The 18,256-nt window shown below is 39.1% G+C and overlaps 1 protein-coding gene across 4 annotated transcripts in view; it reads left to right on the top strand.

The window, feature by feature from the left end:
* The first annotated feature begins 4,029 nt into the window (after positions 1 to 4,029).
* The window catches only part of rimbp2a (RIMS binding protein 2a), a 72,602-nt gene continuing 58,375 nt past the window's right edge, over positions 4,030 to 18,256 (top strand). For 2 of the 4 annotated variants that reach the window (XM_083565022.1, XM_083565020.1), the window contains exons 1-2: positions 8,707 to 9,012; positions 15,893 to 16,021. Coding sequence is in view for 2 of the 4 variants with exons in the window: in XM_083565018.1 (XP_083421144.1) it covers positions 4,655 to 4,735; positions 15,893 to 16,021 (210 nt within the window). In the remaining 2 variants the exon portion in view is untranslated. Of the gene's footprint in view, positions 4,135 to 4,603; positions 4,736 to 8,706; positions 9,013 to 15,892; positions 16,022 to 18,256 lie in introns of those variants that run through there. The other 2 variants (XM_083565018.1, XM_083565019.1) reach the window with 2 other exon arrangements.

The raw sequence follows: 18,256 nt of genomic DNA, 5'->3' as shown, positions 1-18,256 counted from the left end.
TATTTGTGTGTTTTGAGATTTTTTTTTTTTTTTTTACAGAAAACAAGAAGAGTCTACATAAACATTGTGTGGGAAAGCGAACGGTTCAGGGGAAGCTAGCAAGGAAGGACAGCAAGGCAGCAATCAGTTCTGGCAGAACCAGGTTTCTTAATTGGTTACTTTTACTTTCTCATGCACGCACACATCTCTTTGTGTCTCTCGAAGCACTCAACCTCCCTCCTTTTATTTCAATCGCTGCTGTCTTATTTATTTGGGGATGCACCTGCCCATGACTCAAGTGGAAACCCAGATACCGTACTTCCACCCACCCAATTGCACACTTCTTTGGGTTTGCTGTGAGTCCTGCCCTCCTCAAGGTTCTCAGGACCACTTGGAGGTGGTCAAACAGCATACTCCTTAATGGGGGGGTCAGAGAATTCGGTCCACGAATCGTTGAAACGTTGCTGGGGCCCTGGAAATGCCAAATGCAAGTGTGACAAGCTGTTGTAAACTGAATGGAGTGGAAAAGATTTTTTTTTTTTTTATGGAACATTGAAGTCAACTGCATCCACCAATATTCCTTGGTTAAATCCAGTGTTGAATAAAAGCATGCTGTGCCTAGCTGATCAAGCAGTTCATCAATGCAAGGCGTTGTATACGCGTCAAATTTAGACACTGCATTGACTTTTCGATAGGCTTCGCAGAATCTGACCAACCTGTCACTCTTGGGAACCAAGACCATCGCGCTGCGCCAATCACTGTGGGATTTCTTGATTATCCCTATGTCCAGCATAGCCTTGACTGCGCGCCACTATACCTGGGGGCGTCTCAATATGGTGTTCTATGAAGTTTGTTCATCCAGGTTGGGGGAAACACATCTGCAAACTATTTTTGCAACCTCCCCACCTGTGCTCTTGGTGAGAGAGGTGGTCTCCACGGGGGACTGGGGTGTATTTGATGCGTAATTTGGACCTACCTCCAGTTTCAGCTCCTCCCTCTCAGGGACCACCATCACTAGAGACACAGGCACTGGTTTCACATCACCTCTATTTGTGTGCCAAACTTCATAGTCAACATCTCCAACTCATTGTGTGACCTAAGAGGGGCCTTGCCATTTTGCGAGTAGTTTAGAGCTCCTAGCGGGTAGCAATATGAGATTCCCCAGTGTTAGTTGGCCCAAGTTGTGGAGTTTTGCTTTCAGGTCATCGAGCACTCCACGCAGCTTGAGGGCGTATAAAAAATTCTAAAGGGGTAAACCTCGTGAAGGCTTGCGGGATCTCTTGTACTGCGAATAATAGGGGCTTGTGCCACTTATTCCAGTTCCATGCATCTTGGTTCACAAACTTCCAAATCATATTTTAGATGGTTTGATTAAATCACTCCACTAAGCCACTGGTCTGAGGATGATAGACACTAGTACAAATCGATTTAATCCCCAATAATCTGTAAAGTTTGTGGAGTGTTTGTGGCATGAAGGCAGTGCCCGGATCAGTCAGGATCTCTTTCGGAATTTCAACCCAGGAGACAACACGGAAGAGTGCCTCCGCAACACTACGTGCTGAGATGTTGTGGAGAGGCACTGCTTCTGGGTATCGCATTGCATAGTCTATCAAAACAAACACAAAGCGATGCCCTCGTGCAGTCCGCTCTAATGGTTTGACAAGGTTCATTTCAATTCTCTTGAAGGAGACCTCGATTAAAGGTAATGGGCGCAATGGTGCTTTTGGGAGGGCTGTTGGGTTCACCAGATGACATTTGTGACATGCCGCACACCATCTACGCACATCGCCTGGGCCATTAGGCGGTCTAAGGTTTTCTCGGGACCAACCACTGGGTTGTTTCCTTAATTTTCCGAGTGTCCTATGTCACTTGGTACAGATTAGCTTTAATGACTGCGAAATTTGGGTAGGAAAGTACAATGTCTGGCTGGACTCGCTGACCATCGATTACTTTCATTTGATCAAAGGCATGCTGGAGGGTTTTGTCTTATGTCTGCTCCAGCAGGAAATCCCTGAGGGAAATGGCATATTCGGAGGGATTGGCCCCTCTTTCTGAGGGAGGGGAATGGAAGGAAAGCGAGAAGTGGAAGGGGAGTAACGCAAGATAGGTAGAGATAGAATCAGAGGGTTCGCCGGCCCCTGGGTAGGCTGCCAAGTGGTCTTCAGCCAGCTGAACCGCCTTATTCACCACTGACACTGGACCCACTCCACCGTCCACGGCGGACGAACTGCTGCAACATGACGAGTTCGAAGATCTTGTTGCCACTCTAGTCCTTGTCCAGCAGCCACTTCTGGCAGGCGGTGTGGAGCTGTTGAGCGAAGGCAAATGGCCGGCCGACCTTACAAATTGTAAGGGAGAAAAAACATTGTCTGGGCTCCTCCAGAGGCCATCCAACTAGTTGAAGGTTTGCCTGCTTTAGGGTGCAGGATTCCAGTATGCGATCAGCCAGCAGTTTCTCTGGAAAAGAGTGGCAGAAGGCGGGGCACTTGCTCCTTGCTCGGCGGTGGCCACATGCTCGAACAGCTCCAGGACCGCCTTGGCATCATCTTGCGGCCCCATCTTGTTGAGCGGGACAGTTGCTGCAGGCGTTGGGAATGGGAATCTTTCAGACTGAAAAGTTTACACTTAGTGTTTACTATATAAATAACAAGTTCCGTTGTGCTCTCTTCAAAACAGAAAGAAAAAAGCTAGTAAAGAATGTTGCTATAGTTGCTATAATATATTAATAAAAAAGCAATGCTGCACAGAGAGTGGTTATTCTGCATACAGGATGTGAGCCTGCAGTCCAAGTTCCCTACCCCAAAAATCTATAATCTATGTTTACACACTATCACCTTTAAAATAGTCCCCTTGCACAGTAATACAGCCCTCCCAGCATGCCTGCCACTTCTGGAATGTGTCCTGGAAGTCTTCTTTTCAAAGCGTGTCAAGCACCTTCTGCTGTTTGTCCTGGATCTCTGCAATGGTGTCAAAACAGGCAAGTTTTGAGCTGGATTTTCATCTTTAGGAAGAGGGCAAAGTCCGTAGGAGCCAAATCAGGCGAGTAGGGAGGGGGCGGAAGTGAGATCATATTGTTTCTGGCAAAAAAACTGTGTGACAGGGTGGGCATATGGTCAGAATAGCAGATGTGGTATTAACACAGAATAGCACTATGTTGTACACAGGACAATGTCTTTTGGCACACAGACTTTTGAAGGTCGGTGCACCCTGTGACTGTGCATCCAGCCTTGTGCTGCCATCTGTTGGCATGTTACAAAAGTAGTCTTGAAACTTTTTGATACCGCCTCGTATTTCCTATGTTTAATAATGATGTTGCTAACTCCACTGTAGTAACCATTCTAAAATTTCAAGTGGAATTTTACATTGTGAACAAAGATGAGAGAAAAACAAATTAAAACATCCCAGTGAGGTTACAGGAAATATAGACACTCATGAAACGCTTTTTATTAGTAGACCAGAACTGATTGTTGTATAACAGGAACCAACTTGCTTCATGGACTTTTAACAGCATTCATTTCCACTTTAAAATGGATATTAAAAGAATATTATGGATTATTTAAAAATATTGTATAAAGTTCTTAAAAGACTATTATTAATTAATAATTTAATGTCAAACTATAATTTGGGGGCATAAATGGGGATCATACATTTAAAATTACTAGTTAATACCACGATATCTTTAAAACTTTGCATGATGCAACATCCTGTTTCAACATCCTTATATATACAAATGTTTCATTAAAGTGAATGTTTTGGACAACACTTAGGATAGGAATGTTTGAAATGTGCTGTAATACACATTATTGTAAAAATAATCAGTTTTATTTTTACTGTATTTGTTTATAATCTAAATTGTAATTACAGTTTGCTTAAGACTTTTGTATTCTTATTATGCTAAAAGGGTTATTTTTCTGAAACATGCAAATAGTTTAACCCTGTGTATGTTTAAATCTTTTTTTTGTTGTTGTTTAAGTGGTGCATATGAATGTTTTAAACTAATAATGATATGTTGTATGTAAACAACAGAAGATGCGGGGACAGAGACGAGATGTGGAAGAGCTGCTGAAGCAGTCTCATACCGAGCTGCTGTGGATCCAAAGGCAGCTGTCACTCATTGCAGCTCGGAACACCAGTCACGCCCGAGCCAGAGAGAAGGTCAGTCTGTACGGGTCACACATTTTTTTGTTATTTATTTTACCTCTATAGTAATGGAAGCGTATAGCCTTCATATTATCAGTTTAAGATGGTGAGCTTATCTGGTATTTTTTACAAAACTGTAAAAATGAAAATTGTGTTATTGGTTTTGGTATTCTTTTGATTTGATGATGATAAACTGGAAGCTATAATACATTGCTTATTAAATACATTAACCTTGTAACTGCAGGTGGGACATTATGCACATTTAATTTTTGTTTGCTGATCTACTGCTTTAAACATCTACAAAATTGAGATGAAAAGATGTCATATTCTTCTTTCTAATAGAAGTGGTCAGTCAATCAACTGCTTATTTAATGGGTTTAAAAATGTATTTAAAAAAACCCCACTGGAACATGAGGTAAATTTTATCAATTGATACATCAGAAGTCAAGCACAAGGTGGTGCCAGTGTGCCCACTAACATGCAGTTTGCAGCCAGAAACCACCAGCTACCACAGAGCGATGATGAGAAACGAGTAATGATGTCGTCCAATGAAAGACCTTGTGTTCCAAGAGGTACAGCAGGTGTGGTTGCAGTGTGCTGTCCAATCACGACCTCTGTGAGTATTGTATTCCGTCTCCACTGGAAATTAACATGGTAGTTTAAACTGATGTGTTTGCACTGTGTCTGTTTGTGTGTGTGTGTGTGTGTGTGTGTGTGTGTGTGTGTGTGTGTGTGTGTGTGTGTGTGTGTGTGTGTGTATTTTGCTGGTGGTGGGATTCAGGGTGGGAGCTCTACCACGGTTGCCAGGCAACAGAAAGAAGAAGACTATAGATGAGACGATCCCTGTAGAATCTGTTCCTTTTCAGCATTAAAAAGACACTAATAGCCTCAGTACCTGCTGCTGTGTCTCAGTAATCCCTCTTAATGTCACACAGATCTTTGATGTGATGTGAGATAAACACCAGCAGATCTGGTGTCCATTTCCTCTGTCCTCTCTTTTAAATTCCCATTAACTTGGCAAAAAGCAGGCCATGTGTCATGACCTTGTAGGCCAGGAGATGAAGGAGATAAATTAGAGGAAAAGGAAAATAGGGACAAGGTGAAAGAAGAGTAAGGACAAGTGCTGAATATGCAAATTCTGTCATTTTGGTCAAGTGTATGTGTGTTGAAAGATTTAATTTCACCTGAACAGGGAATTTAACCCATCAATGAACCCCAGAGGTGGAAAGTAATAAAGTAGGAATACTTCATTACTGTATTTAAGTTGATTGTTCTGGTATTAGTACTTTAATCCACTATTTATTTTTCTGAAAACTTTTTACTTTCACCCATTCCATTTTTTACACAAATATCTGTGCTTACTATTTCTAACATTTTAAACAAGGCTCATTACTTTCATTGTAATCAATTTGGTGAAATGTCAATTTTTTTTTGGCCCTTCAACCTATTTCCTGTCATTGCACAGCTTTTTAAATCTACCACTGGTGTATCATTTCCTGGCTATGATGCTAACAATGAGAAGGCAGAAGGCACCAAGTAATATGACTATCATAAAAATAAGATAACTAAAATAAAAGAGTTCAAAGCACACACAACAGCATTCGTAAACTCTACATTGTTTTATTAGATATTTTTAATTACAGCATATATTTTCTTTTGTTTGCTAGCCAATTTCCGCTTCTAATGGAATCAGTATTTACTAATATGTGAGATGGTGTGAGATTGCTGAGTCAATGTGACACTACTGAAGGTGAGATGGTCATAGAATGCTGAATCAGTGAGTGACTGATAAGAAGATATGACACTGCATTGATGAGACACTGGCGAGACTGTAAAAGGCGCTGCTAAATTGGTCTGTGACTGCTTTATATATAATATATATATATATATATATATATATATATATATATATATATATATATATATATATATATATATATATATTTTTTTTTTTTTTTTCGCAAGTGGCAGTGTTCCCTACACGCTAAACTGTAACTCGATAATGATAATATCGCACTTTTTAATCTTTAAATTGATTATGTTTATATATATATATATATATATATATATATATATATATATATATACACATACATCTCATCATATGGTGTGAAACTGCTGGTGAAAAGAGACTGGCATTATGTTGAGAGACTGCCAAGATTGTGGAACATGAACATGCCGGGATTGCACTTTTTAAAAATAATAAAGTGCAAAATAATGTTTTGATTAGCTTATTAAATCAGCCACTGTTGTCTTACAATAAATTAATGTTTTTACTAAATGTTAGTTAGAAAGACAGATAGATTGATCCAACTTTATAAAGCATTTTCAAAATTGCACCTTAATGCTGAAGACATACAAACTATAAAAGAACATGTATAGGATTATGCTGTAAACAAAAACATGTTAAATATCCCAGAACATGTTTTAGATTTCCGATTCTTTAAAGTAGCCACCTTTTGCTATCAAGACAGCTTTGCATACTTTAGGCTTTCTCTCAGTCAGCCTAATGATGTAGTCACCTAGAATGGTTATCCAACAGTCATGAGAAGTTCCCAAAAATGTTGAGAGCCTGTAAATGTTTTTCCTTCACTCTCCAATCGAGCTCATCCAAAACCATCTCAGTTGGAATTAGATCGGGTGATAATGGAGACAGGTCATCTTATGCAGCACTCCATCACTCTCCTTTCTGGACATTTAGTTCTTACATAAACTAAATGTGTGGTTGGCTTCATTGTCCTGTTGAAAACCAAATGATGGTCCTACTAAGTGCAAACTAGATGAGGTGGCATGTTGCAAAATGCTGTGGTATCCATGCTGGTTAAGTGTGCCTAAATTTTGTCTAAATCACCAATAGTGTCACCTGGAGTGTACCCCCATGCCAGAACACCTTCTCCTCGAAGCTTCACAGTGGGAACCACACATTCAGAAACCATCTGTTCACCCTCTGTACGTCTAACAAAGACACAGCGGCTAGAAACAAAAATATCAAAGTTGGACTCAACAGACCAAATGAAAATTTTCCACTGATCTAATGTCCATTTCTTGGACCAATCTAGTCTCTTCTGCTTGTTTTTCTTTCAAAGTAATGGTTTCTTTTCCACAGTTTGACCAGGAAGACCTGCCTCATGCAGTCTTCTTTGAACAGTGGATGTTGATATACGTCTGCTATTCTAAGAAACATTATGTAAATCGTCAATTTCTGAATCTGGTCATTATTTGCAGCAGATGTAGCTCTTGGTCTTCCTTTCCTGGGTCAGTCCTTATAAGAGCCTGTTTCATCAAAACGTTTGATGGTTTTGGTAACTGCACTTGGGAATACATTTAAAGTTCTTGAGATTCTTTGAGATGGACTGATTTTTACGTAACTGAGTGTTTCTTGCAATAATCTGTATTTGTACAATAGTTGCACTAATAGGGCTATTGACTCTGTACTCACCCTTTCCTCTGCACAAGACAACTGATGGTCTAAAGCACTTAAAGACAAAACAGACCTGTGAATTGAAAACCATCTTAGGAGACTACCTTAAAAACTGATTAGAGTATGCCATGAGCTGTCATCAAAGCTAAACGTCGCTACTTTGTAAAACATTTTCTGGATTGTTTAACACTCTTATAAGTTCATTTATAAGTCCATATGTGTTCTTTTATAGTTTGGATGTGTACAGTATTATGTACAGTATTGAAAATACAAAAAAAAATTGTAAAGAAGGTGAGAAGGTGTGTCCAAACTTTTGAAATTTAGAGAAATTTTAATTGAAAGAAAGATGTGTGTAAGGCACAAAATATGTATAGAAATATGAGATATAGGGGGGGAGTGGAGGCTCCAGCGGTTAAGGCGCTGGGTTACCGATCGGAAGGTCAGGGGTTCAAGCCCCGGTATCGCCAAGCTGCCACTCTTGGGCCCTTGAGCAAGGCCCTTAACCCTCTATGCTCCAGGGGACCGTTACGAGAAAAATAAATCAAGGACCGTGACGTCGGAGCGACGTGGGGCCGCCTTCCTGTGGGCTCACCACCTGCAGGAGGGACCGTAAGGGACCAGTGCTGAGAGGATTGGGCAGCAGTCGAAGGCGGGGGCCTTGACAGCACGATCCCTGGACACGGAGAAGTGTCTGGGGAATCTGCTTAGACTGCTGCCCCCGCGACCCGAATTACGGATAAGCGGGAGAAGATGAATGAAATATGAGATATACAAATTTTAAATATGAGATATAAATAGTATTTTTATGCACAATGTATGTATATACAGATGGTATACAGATATATAGAAATAAGTTATTGCTAGCAAACTGAGTTTGAGTGAATGAAATTTTGCGATTTATGTTATACAATGATTTATTATTTATTTTTACTCTGTTTATCTGGTATTCACAAATTCATTTATTAAACAAATATTTAAATGCAGAAAACAAAATAATATTAAACAGTTTGCTTTTATTATTTTACATTTTTGTAACTTTCTTTTAACTTTGTATCTATTGCTGTTCATGCGGTTCAGCTCGGTATCTACATCAGTACCAGTCGTGTGTGCGTGTGTATGTGAGCGCGCGCGCGCAAAGGGATGGCAAAAGGCGTGCGAATGCGAGCATGCGCATATTATAGTGTGTGTGTGTGTGTGTGTGTGTGTGTGTGTGTGTGTGTGAGAGAGAGAGAAAGAGAGAGAGAGAGAGAGAGAGAGAGAGAGAGAGGCTGGAGAGAGTGAGAGAAAGCGTGAGTAATTCCATGCTTTGGCTCCACGAGAGCCTGGAGATGCTCCCAGCAGTGGTCTGGACACACACGCGCACACACACACAAATCGTAGACATGTCGTCATTGCCACGGTGCCGCAACGCCTGCAGCTGATAATGATAGTGTGAGAGGGGTTGAAAAAGAAGAGGGAAAGCTTCAACCTTGGTAGGTACCGTGAAACACACACACACGCACGCAGTCACGCGCGCACACACACACGCACGCACGCTGTTACAATGTGGAGGCGGTGAGCATGTGCTCGAATGTGCATGAGGTGCTAGCTAGCTGTTGCACTGCTAAGATATGTGTGTGTGTGTAAGAAAGAGATGCTGAGATGTTAACGATGATGCACCTGCCCCTCCTTAGCCTCTGGCGCGCGCGCGCGCGCACACACATCTTAGCTGCTGTGTGTGTGTGTGTGTGTGTGTGTGTGTGTGTGTGTGTGAGGGATTTAACTGCGGGGGTGCAGTCATCACTGGGCTTGTGGGTTAATGTTTCTCCAATGACTCCTTCACTTCTGATGTAAAAATATTACAAAGGGGAAACAGTCGTTTAGAAATGCACAACAGTTATAATAACAAGTAGCTGATTAGGTTTCAAAACCTACATTTCTACCCCTTTTTCTTGTTCATTATTTTTGCAGGGATGCACATTACACCAACCTCTCCTGTCATTAGGAGACAGGCCCCACCCATCCACCTCTTACACCCACTTGCTTCTGCAAGAGCTGTCAGTTGCACACAACAGGTTCCATATGTGTACAATATTTGTGATTGGTTTTAATAATTACCCGGCTGTTTATGAAATATGTATAACACATTTACTATTAAAAATGCATAACGCTGTATAATTGACATGGCGCTGCATGAGGTAGGGTTGTCTCACAGCTCTAGGGTCCCTGCTTCAATCTTAAGCTTGGTATTATTCTCTGTGTGTGTCCCAGGTGTCTGTATAGGTTTCCTCTGGGTTCTCTGGTTTTCTTTACCTTCTTTAATATTGATGAATAAATAAAAAAAATACACAATGCTCAATAAAGTAGCTCTAATTGGGATGATTTGGGTGTAGAAGAAAAGTCCAAGCATGTCCTGTAAACAGCAGAGAGAGTCAGACAGTGAGAGAGAGCAAGACAGAGAAAGAGCAAGACAGAGTGACTGTGAGACAGAGAGATAGAGAAAGAGAGAGAAATAGAGAGAGAAAGAGAGAGAGAGAGAGAGAGAGAGAGAGAGAGAGAGAGAGAGAGAGAGAGAGAGAGAGAGAGAGAGGGAGGCCCTTCAGGTTATATTTATAACTAGTTAAACTCACACCTGTTGTACAGGTGCTATTATATAGATTGGCAATTGTGTGTGTGTGTGTGTGTGTGTGTGTGTGTGTGTGTGTGTGTGTGTGCGTAGGTGTGTGTTTGTGTGTGGACTGTAGCCATGCTTCACAGTTGCTGCAGTCTGTTCTCATGATGGCTCACCACCAATGCGACTGACGAGTCTGAACCCAGTCCTTTTACAAATATTTGCCTGTAATTAAACGTATTTTCAGGGATATAAGACACTTTTTTCCTCTATAGCATCTGCTAGGATTTATACACCAAAACATCCTTTAGCTTTTGTTATATTAAATGCATCAACTTAAGAAAAGCAACTTTAAAAACTGTAAACGATATTCTACCTAAAGAATGTTTTGATAGTTTTTTTTTGTGTTTGGTTAATTGTGGCTTAAAGAAAATTAGGGCTGCAACTACCAACTATTTATATATCTGATTAATCATTCCATTATGAAGTTGATTTATTAATTAAATAGGGAATTAAATGGTGGTGATTAGTCTGTCTGAATACTGAGCATTAAATATGTAACATTATGCAGAATGTTTTACTCAGTATTGCCATGCTTTAATGCTACTGCAGGATCAGGACAAGTAGTATCACGCATGCATAGGTTTTGCTGAGCTGTTTGTCCAGAAAATGGGCTACTGTGAGGTGAACGTCTCTCACACCTTTACACTTTTACCATCTGTAGAAAAAAACATGGTTTCTCATAGTTTGCTCACTGGTATAGATTTAACTAAGCACTGTGTCTGTATATTAACTGATCTAAAGGCAAGAGAAGGGTAACTTTACACTGTTCACACTGTGTGTGGCCATGTTCGTTTGATTTTCATACGTGGGGAAGGAGCTGGAAGTACCCCAAGTGAAATATCAAGTTGATGGGGTGTTTTTGCTATTTTTTCCTAAGGAGACATTCCTTTAGTATGCAAATTTTCTATTCTATTCGATTCTTTTTATGATTCTCATAGTATTTGGTCTGTCATTTGACACCAGTGTGATGCACAAAATAGACAAAAGTATTGACACACCCTACTTTTTCCAGCTATATGTGATTCTGCCCCAAACTGTTACCACAAAGTTGGAGGCACACAATTATTTAGGATGTCTTCGGATCTGATGGAAATAAATGTTTTTCTTTGCTTGAATTATGAGACCCAAATCTTTTTCATCATGACAATGCCCCTGTGCACAAAATGAGCTCCATGAAGATATGGTTTATATATGTTGGAGTAGAGGATATTCATTGGCCTGCTATAGAGTTTCAACCTCAACCCTATGAAAACCTTTAGGATGATTAGGAACACCGACTCCATCCCAGGCTTCCTCACCCTACATCAGTACCTGATTTTACTAATGCACTTGTGGCAAACAAACATGACTCTCCACAAGCACATTCCAAAATCTAGTTGAACATCTTCCCAGAAGAGTGGAGGTTATTATAAGAGCAAATGAGGAATAGGATGTTTAAAAAGCACAATTGAATATAATGGTCAGGTTTTCACAAACCATTGCCTACATTGTATATATGTATACAGTACAGTACAGAAGTTTTAGGCAAGTGTGATTAAATGTTGTAAAGTAAGAATGGTTTAAAAAATGGAAGTGTTAATAGTTTATATTTAATAGTTGATGTCCTGCTGCAAAATGCATTTAAAGTCCCCCTCATGGTGTTGCATGATGAATAAGTATTTGCCTGTTTTTTTCAGCATTGAGGACAAAATGCTACAACAAAATCTTCAACTCCAAACTAACTGCCTCCTGCTACAGCCTGCTAATAACTCACATTTTGAATCATGATCCCAGAGCATGTGCTGCCAATGCTCTGTACCCCGGGTTTGATTTTTTCATACGTAGTCGAGTTGCTTAGCCTTGTTTCTACGTCTGAGGTATACATTGACAATTACATTTGTGGCATTTAGCAGATGCCCTTATTCAGAGCGACGTTCAAAAGTGCTTTGAGTCTCTAGCAATGAGTAAATCTACACTGGTACGCTAGATTACAACTTAATATAAGTCAGCCTACAGCTCTGTTTAGAGGTTTTTTTATTTTATTTTTTAAGTGTTTAAGTGTTTCAGGAAGAGGTAGGTCTTCACACGTCGCTTGAAGATAGCTAGGGACTCCGCTGTTCGGACATCTAGGGGAAGTTCATTCCACCATCTCATTGCCAGAACAGAGAACAGCCTTGAAGTATACTTACCTCTCATCCTGAGAGAAGGTGGTACATGTCAAGCAGTGCTGAAGGATCTCAGACAGCGTGTTGCAGTGTGAGGAGAGAAGAGGTCTCTGAGGTATGGCTTTTTTACTGCAATTCTTTCATGAAGAAGACCTATGTGGATAGTAGATGCGTGTACCTGAAGACAAGACTTCTCCAGATAGTAAATAGGTGTTCCTGGATCCCAATGGTTTCCACCAGTTCTTTGCTGATGGCACTGCTGGACATCTTCCTTTGCAAAGGCAAACCAAGCATGATGTGTCTTTCATCTGCTGCATTAAGTTTCCTTGGCCGACCACTGCGTCATCCATCCACAACATAACCCGTTTCTTTGTGCTTCCTTAAAATAGTTTGAATAGCACATCTTAAACCCCCAGTCTGTTCAGAAATCCTCTGAGAAAGATCTTTTAAGTCTTCTACACAGCTGTTTCTGTTTCAGGTAATGATTGTGTTTCAAGATACAAATGAAATTGATGGTTATTAGCACCTGCATAGTATAATTGGTTATTCACACCTGAATTCCGATACTACAAATCCCTGACTTTAAGGAAGCGGATGAATTGTTTAAGTTTGAGTTATTAAGTTTAAGTTTTTATAATTAAGTTTAGGTTTGTATAATTGCATTTTGTAACTTTATAAAAAGAAACATTATATATATATATATATATATATATATATATATATATATATATATATATATATATATATATATATATATATATATATATATATATATATATACTGTATATTTATTATAATTATAATGCATTTATAATAATTATATAACAATATATATTTTTGAAAGCATTTTTACTTTACAGCACTACTTCACACCTTTTTAAAACTTTTGCACTTTTTTTTATATATAAATGACTACATTTTTGCTGACTCATCCTGTGCTGGCTTTGTGCTTGTCCAAATAAATGCTCTCTAGAATGCATATGCCCCACTCCCAGGGGGCTCATAGGGGCATGTAGCAGTAAACATTGTTCGTAGGTGTGTCTTCCTGGGCACTGTTCCTTTCTCCACCCCTCCCTAGGATGAGGTAAAAACAGGAGGAATTTATTCAAGTGGAATTTGTGCGAGTTTGCACTTTTGTGACAGGCAATTTTCAGAAGAATGTTTTTCCAACTAGGGACTGTACAATGTAAAAATGTCACTACCTGAGATGGAGTAAAGGAGAAAGCAATTTTGTGATTGTACATAGCTAGGGCTTCAGTAAAAGAACATATACTGTCTATCACTGAGATGCCTCAGATGCTTACTTATCACGACCCTGTTCCTTTCTAAAAAGCATGAAATGTTGCAGTGTCACATTATTGCAATGCAACAAAGAGTGTCAACAAATGAATGTATTGATTTAGCTTCTAACCAGCTGTTTAACTGCTAGGAGTGAATGGTTTTAAAATGCATTTTTGATTGAACTGTTAGTTGATAAATGTGTAATTGGCTGTGTGTTGAAGAAGCTAGCTTCATTGGCTCAATCTCTGCCTCCTTGCTGGTTGGTGTGATGATTTAGAGCTGCACAATTGCCAACTGGAAAACCAACAGGCTGCCTGGCTTGTGAGTGTTTGTAGCGTGGTGTAGGAGTTTGCTGGGATTATGTAGGATAGCTCACATACACACTCACACACACACACACACACACACACACACACACACACACACACACACACACACACACACATACACACACCAAAAAGTTGAAAAAAATCTGTCAAATCTGTAGTCTCTTCTGTGAAAGGGTTTTGCGAATGGAAAATAGTTTGGTGCCGTTGTGGTTCATTACTTCCCTGTCATGGTGAAAGCAATTGGTCCCCAACCTTTTTTGCACCTCGGACAAATTTACCCGGAGGGAAAATTTTCTAGCTCGTAACTCAACACAATAATGTGCATATCAGATTATTAGAATACATAGTAAATGATTTGATTATTCATTTTATTATTGCATAAATAACGACAATTCAACTCAACTCACTATAATGCAGAATCAGTGCAAACTTAAATTATTAAAAAGTTAGAAAATGACTGCGAATGAATAAAGTGAGATAAATTGGTATAGGCAGTAGAGGTAATAAAAAAAAAAAACTTGCACACCATGAATATGAATAAAATGGAAATAAAATAAACAACAATAATAATGCATGTTGCTGTTTATCATGTAGAAGGTGTTGATAAATTTTCTTCAACAGCTGTTAACATAGAGAAATGTGTAATTACTGACAATTGTGTAGGAAGATGGTGACTTAAAAATTGTGGAAGACGTATCCAGGTTTAGCACTTTATAACAGAGGTAAGGCTGGAAATTTAATTCTTCCAGGCACAGAAAAGACTTAATTACACTACACTTTCTTATAAATATCCATAACATGACAAGCTACTGGTTATTTGCTCCTTATTATCTTCTTGAGAGAGAAAAATTAGGGTCTGGTACTGAAAGGAACCCATTTGCTTATGGCTATATAAAGTGATAAGAGGAGGTAATTTGTTCTGAAGAATGTTCCACAGCATTAAATGTGTAGTAACTAGGTGTATAAAAACCAGTTCATTAACTGCAATAGTTCTCAATTTGATATGGAATACTGATATAGAAAAATAATAGAGGAATAAGAATAGGGCTATGGCAAAATAATCAAAGCAGTGCTAGTGGTTATAAAGCCCAGAGACAAAAAAACATATTCCATAAATATTATATAGTTATTATACATTATATTTACTTTTTAATGAATTTACAATTTCTATTGTTAGGTATATGTTTATTAGAACATTAGTCACATTTGACCACATTTTTCTTTTAAGTTATACTCAATCATGTTATTTCAACTAGTTTTAGTTATAACTTATTAGTTTTTACTCCTCTGAGACTTTAAGACTGTCTTATAATATAACATTATAAAAACATGTGATTACATGTTCTGGCCAGAGGAGGATGTTCTCCCACTGCAGGTTCTGGTTTTAATCAGTCTGTATACTTATTTAAATAGCTCGATTTTTTTGTTTCCATGTTTTGCTCTATTCCCTATATTCCCTTTGAAGCTTGTGCGCTCTTTTCCCGAAGGTCTCCTGGCAGCGTTTTTGACACAGCCGAATAATAGTCATGAATAAATGATCAGTAATGGACATGGGTGGAAAATGGAGTGGGTTTTGTGAGTGCAGCATTCCCAAAGCAAAGCTACAGCACGCCCACACTTTTATTTCTGGCAGCAGCACAGTGTCTCAGTGTCGCAGAGTCGGTAAGCAGCAGTGAAAACGCTCGGACATGACTCTGCATGTGGTATGCCACAGTAGCATCTTAACCCATCCCAATGACTTTTCCTGTGAAAATTGATTTTGTCTGATTGCTGCTGTTTGGTTTTATGAACATCTGAGCCTCAGGCTCTGGATTGGATCTATGGCTTCTTGGGCTTCTTAGACCGGCATGCTCATTTAGCTCTTATTGATGCATTCCTGCTTGACAGCCTCCATAATTATTCAATACATTTCTCCTATACAATTTTCTTCCATCTTTTCCCGCAGCTAAAACACGAGGTCCTGCCTATTCACCTGTCCAACCTGAACCGTTTTCGACTTCTGGAGGAGACAAATCGAACCTTGACGCTTGAGGTGGCCACACTGAGGCAGCAGAAGCAGCTCTACAAATCACTAGTGAGTTTGAGGAGTTTTTGCATGGAATTTGTTTTTGGTGCTTCCTTAGCAAAAATATTGTATTTATTATTATCCTTAATTTATAAATCTCCCTACTCTGTTCCATATCTTTCTCTTTTATTTCCTATTCAGCCTTTGAATGTTAAGTTATTTATTTTAACATTACACAATCATTTACACTTAAAGTTACAGACGTATGAGATAGGTTCCACTAGCAAGGTAGGTTCATGCGTTTTGACATGTTTAAGGATCAGGTTTTTGGGGAGCCTTCCAGTTTCAAGTGGTCCATGCGCTTTTCCTGCCTCATTTGTTTTGTTGCTTCACCTCTGCACGTGCTAAAGATAAATGTAAACCAAAATGACAGCGGAGAAGAAGGCTAAAGGCCGTTCCAAGGTCCCAAGTGGCAAGTTGTGTGATGTTGGGAGCCATCGTTGCCTTGGCAACTGTCCCACTATCAGGGCAGATGGGTGATGGGAAACCTACTGACCACAGCGGTGCATGCGGTCACAAGCTTTAATAGCTGCAGGAAAAGTGATGCGACATTGTAATGTGGTGCTGTCTCTGTGTCTCCCTTTGTCCATAACATGAGTTCAGATAAATTACATTTATTTATTTATTTATTTATTAAATAAATAACTAAATATATATATATATATATATATATATATATATATATATATATATATATATATATATATATATATATATATATGTATATATATATATATATATATATATATATATATATATATATATATATATATATATATATATATATATATTACACATAATGTCTTTGCACACCTCTATCGCTCATAGAACTGTATTTCCTGTCAGAATATATTTTACTTACTGTATGTGTATGAATGTATGTCTGTATGTGATTTGTATACTATTTTTGGATCCTCAAATTGTTCTTGTCCAACAAAGTGTTCTCAGCCAAATCAGACACATGAAATTCCACTTTTCATAGAAGGACACATTAGCCAAAGTGTTTTGTTTTTTTAAGCATCCTTTAGTTGATTACATGGGACATGGAAAAATAGGATTATGGTTGGGGATCAAAGGGGAGTGCAGAAATCTTTTGTCCGAAGTAGAGTATTGAAAATGATGAGCATGCGAAAACTGGCTTACATCCAAACTTAATTAAATGCTGTTGTTTATAAGATGCAGCAAAGAGTTACTTCTGGATCACGTGTGATCTCTGCATCCATTTGGCTGGTTGCCATGACAGACAGCGTGGAGAGAATCACTCATTGCTGACGAATGACCTTGTGCCTCTTCCCGCCCTTAGCATCGTCATGGCGATACCACCAGCGGGCAAATGCTGGGGTGCGGTTCAAGCATTGTTGGTGTAATTGGTTGGAGGATAATAACAGTCATAAGTATAATGACAGTAGCTGATAATTAATAGAGACTAATAACGGTGGTGAGAAAGGCGCCGTCTAGTTAATTAGCAAATTCAAACAAACGCTTGAGTCGAGGGCTTCACGATTGTGCAGTTCTCAGGGTGTGGATGTGGACGTGAGAGATGAGGGAATGAAAGCATGATTCGAGCTCCAGGCTGCTCCTTCCTAATAGAATTAGATTCAGAATTAGACTCTGTTCTTCCAGAGGAACCAGAGTAACCTTATTATCCTCTCCATCGCATCGACTGGAGGAGACGTTTAATGCAGCTCTGTTTCATCTCTTCGGCCATGTCGGCTCTGACCCCCTGCCTCTTTTCGATCAATCCTTTTCTTCATGACTGAACTCAGAAGAAACAACAATTAGAAACTGTGACTATTCACAGACGATTGTATTATGTGGACTCCTGTCTGCAGACTGTCTGCAGACCTCGAACCACCCCTGTAATAACCTGTAACACACACACACACTTCTTTAACCACATTTCAAGTACGGTATAAAGCAATCAGTGTCATATATATTTTATTAATAAAATACTAAGACTCTGTGGTATGGTACCACTACACTTTGGCCATAGTTACAATTGTTTAGAATTATCATTTTTATTATTTAAAAAAATCCATGGCGTGCCATAGCTTTTATTCACGTGTTTACATTTAATGCAGTTAATGCAGTGGAATGTCTACAAGGCAAGTCTGTTACTAACATTATATCACTTACATTATAGCAGCAACAAACAGTCAACTGCATTTTATACTCTCTTATATAAGACCCAAAGTACCTACTGAATGTTGCAGAGAAACCACAAGGCATATGACTCTGCAGACC

The sequence above is a fragment of the Silurus aristotelis genome, assembly GCF_946808225.1.
Source record: "Silurus aristotelis genome assembly, chromosome: 16".
NCBI classification, from domain to species: domain Eukaryota; kingdom Metazoa; phylum Chordata; class Actinopteri; order Siluriformes; family Siluridae; genus Silurus; species Silurus aristotelis.
This window is presented reverse-complemented; position numbering and strand designations above follow the sequence as displayed.